Raw genomic sequence first — 4,182 nt, 5'->3', positions numbered from 1 at the left:
CCCGGCTGCTGTTTATGTTCTAAGGTGACCTATTGAGCCAGCTGTAGAGGCCTACGCTTGTGATCCCAGCATGAAAGGCATTGAGTCAGGAATGAGTTTGAGGTCAACTTGGGGCCCATAGCAAGACCCTGTCTCAAAACAAAACAAACAAAAAAACCTGACCTAGACCTATCTGCAATGTCATACTTACTGTCCCAGACTTGCCTTCTGGAGCCTTAGAAATAGAGGCGAGCTGGGCGCTGGTGGCTCACGCCTGTAATCCTAGCTACTCAGGAGGCTGAGATCTGAGGATCTCGGTTCAAAGCCAGCCAGGGTAGGAAAGTTCCGTGAGACCCTTGTCACCAATAAACCACTAGAAAACCAGAAGTGGTGCTGTGGCTCAAGCGGTAGAGTGCTCGCCTTGAGCTGAAGAGCACAGGGACAGCGCCCAAACCCAGAGTTCAAACTCCATGACCGACAAGAAAGAAAGAGAGAAAGAAAGGAAGAAAGAAAGAAAGCAATAGAAGCAACTGCCAGACACTGGTGGCTTATACCTGTAATCCTAGTTACCCAGGAGGCTGAGATCTGAGGACTGTAGTTCAAATCCAACCCAGTGAGAAAAGTCCCCATGAGATTTTTGTCTCCAATTAACCACTCAAAAACCAGAAATGGAGTTGTGGCTCAAAGTGGTAGTGCGTTAGCCTTGAGCAAAAGAGCTCAGGGGCAGTGCCCAGGCCCTGAGTTCAAGGCCCACAACTGACAAAAATGAAAAGAAATGGAGGCTGTTACCACCAGGGAGCTTCTAATCAGTTGAGAGTATGAAAATACCTCCCAGAGGTCAGGGCACTGCAGCACAGGGGGGCTATACATACCTAATAGATTTTTGCCCCTCCACAAACACAGCACAGATAACAACTTTGTTTCTCTTTTTGGTGGCACTAGGATTTGAACTTAGGATTTTGCACCTGCTAAGCAGGCATTCCACTTCTTGAGCCATGCCTTCGGTGCTTTTTGCCTTTTTCTTTGGGGGGGGGCGGTCCGGTTGTGGGGCCTGAACTCTGGGCCTGGGCGCTGCCCCTCAGCTCTTCAGCCCAAGGCTAGCATTCTACCACTTGAGCCACAGCACCACTTCCGGCTTTTTTCTTTTTGCTTATGTAGTGTTGAGGAATCGAACCCAGGGCCTCAGGCGTGCAAGGCAAGCGCTCTACCACTGAGCCACCTTCCCAGCCCTTTGCCTTTTTTTTTTTTCAAATAAGCTCTCACAATTCTGTCTGGGCCAGCCTGAACTGTAAGCCTCCTATTTATACTTCCTGCATAGCTGACAATGAGGTGTACACTCTCCTTCCTGGCTTTATTGATTGAGATAGGCTGGCCTTGAACCTTGGTCCTCCTAAGTAGATAGAATTACAAGTGTGAGCCACCTTGCCAGCCTCTGTGTGTGTGTGTGTGTGTGTGTGTGTGTATTAAGGCTCCAACCTATGGTCCTGCACATATGAGATATAAACCCTAAGCTCTCCTGCCATCCCTAGCTCTCAACAATGTACTTTTGGAATTCACCTTATTAGGGGTAGGTGCTTTGTGGGTATTATTTCTTTGTTTTTGTTTTTTTGTTTTGTCTATAGTGGGGCTTGAATTCTGGGCCTGGGAGCTGTCCCTGTGCTCTTCAGCTCAAGGCTAACACTTTACCACTTGAGCCACAGTACCACTTCTGGCTTTTTCTGCTTATGTGGTGCTGAGGAATTGAACCCAGGGCCTCATGCATGCAAGGCAAGCACTCTACCACTGAGCCACCTTCCCAGCCCAGGAACATTTTTTTGTGTGACTAGAACTGGGCTTTAACTTAGGGCTTTGTACTCTTGCTTGGCTTTTTCATTAAGGCTGGTGCTCTACCACTTGAGACACAGCTTCACTTGCAGCTTTTTGCTGGTTAATTGGAGATAAGAATCTCCAGGACTTTCATGCCTAGTCTGGCTTCGAACCTTTGTCCTCAGATCTCAGCCTCCTGAGTAGCTAGATTATAGGCATGAACCACCACAGTGCCCAGCTTTATTTAAAATAATTAAGATAAAATGATTCCTCGGGACACCAGATGTGATACTTTGTTAGAACTATTGTCCGTGATGGTAGATAATACTAAACAAGTAGCAGGCCTGTGACCAGAGCCAGAGGCTGATCATTTTGGTCCACAACTGTGGGCCTTCATAGCAGCAGGGCCGATAAAGATGAGGAGGCTCGGCTCAGCTGCTTGAGGTAGAGCTTAAGAGGCTTGAGGGGCAGAGCTAAGGGGATATTGGAGTTATCAGGGTCCCCAAGCCCAAATTTACCATCCAGCCTAAGAGACACATGCTACAGTATGGTCAAGAACAGACCCTGAGGAGGGCAATGGAGGAGAGCCCTATGTCAGTCCCCATCCCACCCTCCTTGCCTGTCTGTCTCTCCGATCCCTGGGCAGCCCCTGACTGGCTGTGCTGTCTCTCTCCCTGCCAGGGTGCTGTGTGGAACTGCTGCTGCTGCTGCTGGCTGGGGAGCTACCCCTGGGTGGCGGCTGCCCACGGGACTGTGTGTGCTACCCAGCGCCCATGACTGTCAGTTGCCAGGCGCACAACTTTGCCGCCATCCCAGAAGGCATCCCTGAAGAGAGCGAGCGCATCTTCCTCCAGAACAATCGCATCACCCTCTTGCAGCAAGGCCATTTCAGTCCCGCCATGGTCACCCTGTGGATCTACTCCAACAACATCACCTACATTGATCCCAACACCTTTGAGGGCTTTGTGCACCTAGAGGAACTGGACCTCGGTGACAACCGGCAGCTGCGGACGCTGGCACCTGAGACGTTCCAAGGCCTGGTGAAACTTCATGCCCTCTACCTCTATAAGTGTGGGCTTAGTGCCCTGCCTGCGGGCATCTTTGGCGGCTTGCACAGCCTGCAGTACCTCTACTTGCAGGAAAACCACATTGAGTACCTCCAGGATGACATCTTTGTGGACCTGGTCAACCTCAGCCACTTGTTTCTCCATGGCAATAAGCTGTGGAGCCTAGGCCAGGGTCCCTTCCGGGGCCTGGTCAACCTGGATCGGCTACTGTTGCATGAGAACCAGCTGCAGTGGGTCCACCACAAGGCTTTCCACGATCTTCATAGGCTGACCACTCTATTCCTCTTCAACAACAGCCTCTCAGAGCTGCAAGGTGAATGCCTGGCCCCCCTGGCAGCCCTGGAGTTCCTTCGCCTCAATGGGAACGCCTGGGACTGTGGCTGCCGCGCTCGATCCCTGTGGGAATGGCTGCGGAGATTCCGAGGCTCCAGCTCTGCTGTCCCCTGTGCCACCCCCGAGCTGAGGCAAGGCCAGGACCTGAAGCTGCTGAGGGCCGAGGACTTCCGGAACTGCACAGGGCCAGCATCGCCACACCAGATCAAGTCGCACACACTCACCACCACTGACAGAGCTGCTCGCAAAAAGCAGCTCCCCCATGGCCCCAGCAGAGACAGGGGCCATCCTCATGGCCATCTTCCCGGTTCCAGGTCAGGCTACAAGAAGCCAGGGAAGAACTGTACTAGCCACAGGAACCGAAACCAGATCTCTAAGATGGGCGCCGGCAAGCAGCCCCATGAGCTGCAGGACTATGCCCCCGACTACCAGCACAAGTTTGGCTTTGATCTCATGCCCACAGCACGGCCCAAAAGGAAGGGCAAATGTGCCCGCAGGACCCTCATCCGTGCCCCCAGTGGGGTGCAGCAGGCCTCCTCAGGCACTTCCCTAGGGGCCTCACTCCTGGCTTGGATACTGGGGCTGGCGGTTACTCTTCGCTGAGGGCCCAGGGTACCAGCACCCGGCACTGCCACATGTCCAGCAAGGAACAGCATTTCTTTTCTTTTCTTTTTTTTCACAAGTGGAGGATCTGCTGGGTTTCAGGAAAAGGCTGATAGAGCCTTCAGCTGCTATCTGGACCCTACCCGGTGGATTATAAACCCCAGTGTACAGCCCTAGACGGGAGGGGATTAGTACATCTCACCCAGCTGCCCCAGCCAGCCTCAGCCAAGCACCCATGGACAGTGTCTGCTCCAACATGGCACGTGAAGTGAATCCTTCATTAGCAGTGATGGGACAAGCTCCTCTCTTGGGAGCTGGGCTCTGTGGAATCCTGATCATTTGAGAGATCATCGAAAGGGACCCACTGTTCTTGGAGGAAGCAGGACTCAGAACA

The 4,182-nt window shown here is 52.5% G+C and overlaps 1 protein-coding gene across 1 annotated transcript in view; it reads left to right on the top strand.

Moving 5' to 3' along the window:
* Rtn4rl1 (reticulon 4 receptor-like 1) overlaps positions 1–3,979 on the top strand; it is an 81,170-nt gene extending 77,191 nt beyond the window's left edge. Inside the window, exon 2 of the mRNA XM_013016424.1 lies at positions 2,467–3,979. Coding sequence (XP_012871878.1) covers positions 2,467–3,788 — 1,322 coding nt within the window. The 3' untranslated portion in view covers positions 3,789–3,979. The remainder of the gene's footprint in view (positions 1–2,466) is intronic.
* Positions 3,980–4,182: the final 203 nt, after the last annotated feature.

Source organism: Dipodomys ordii, unplaced genomic scaffold (assembly GCF_000151885.1).
Source record: "Dipodomys ordii isolate 6190 unplaced genomic scaffold, Dord_2.0 Scaffold31, whole genome shotgun sequence".
NCBI lineage: Eukaryota > Metazoa > Chordata > Mammalia > Rodentia > Heteromyidae > Dipodomys > Dipodomys ordii.
This window is presented reverse-complemented; position numbering and strand designations above follow the sequence as displayed.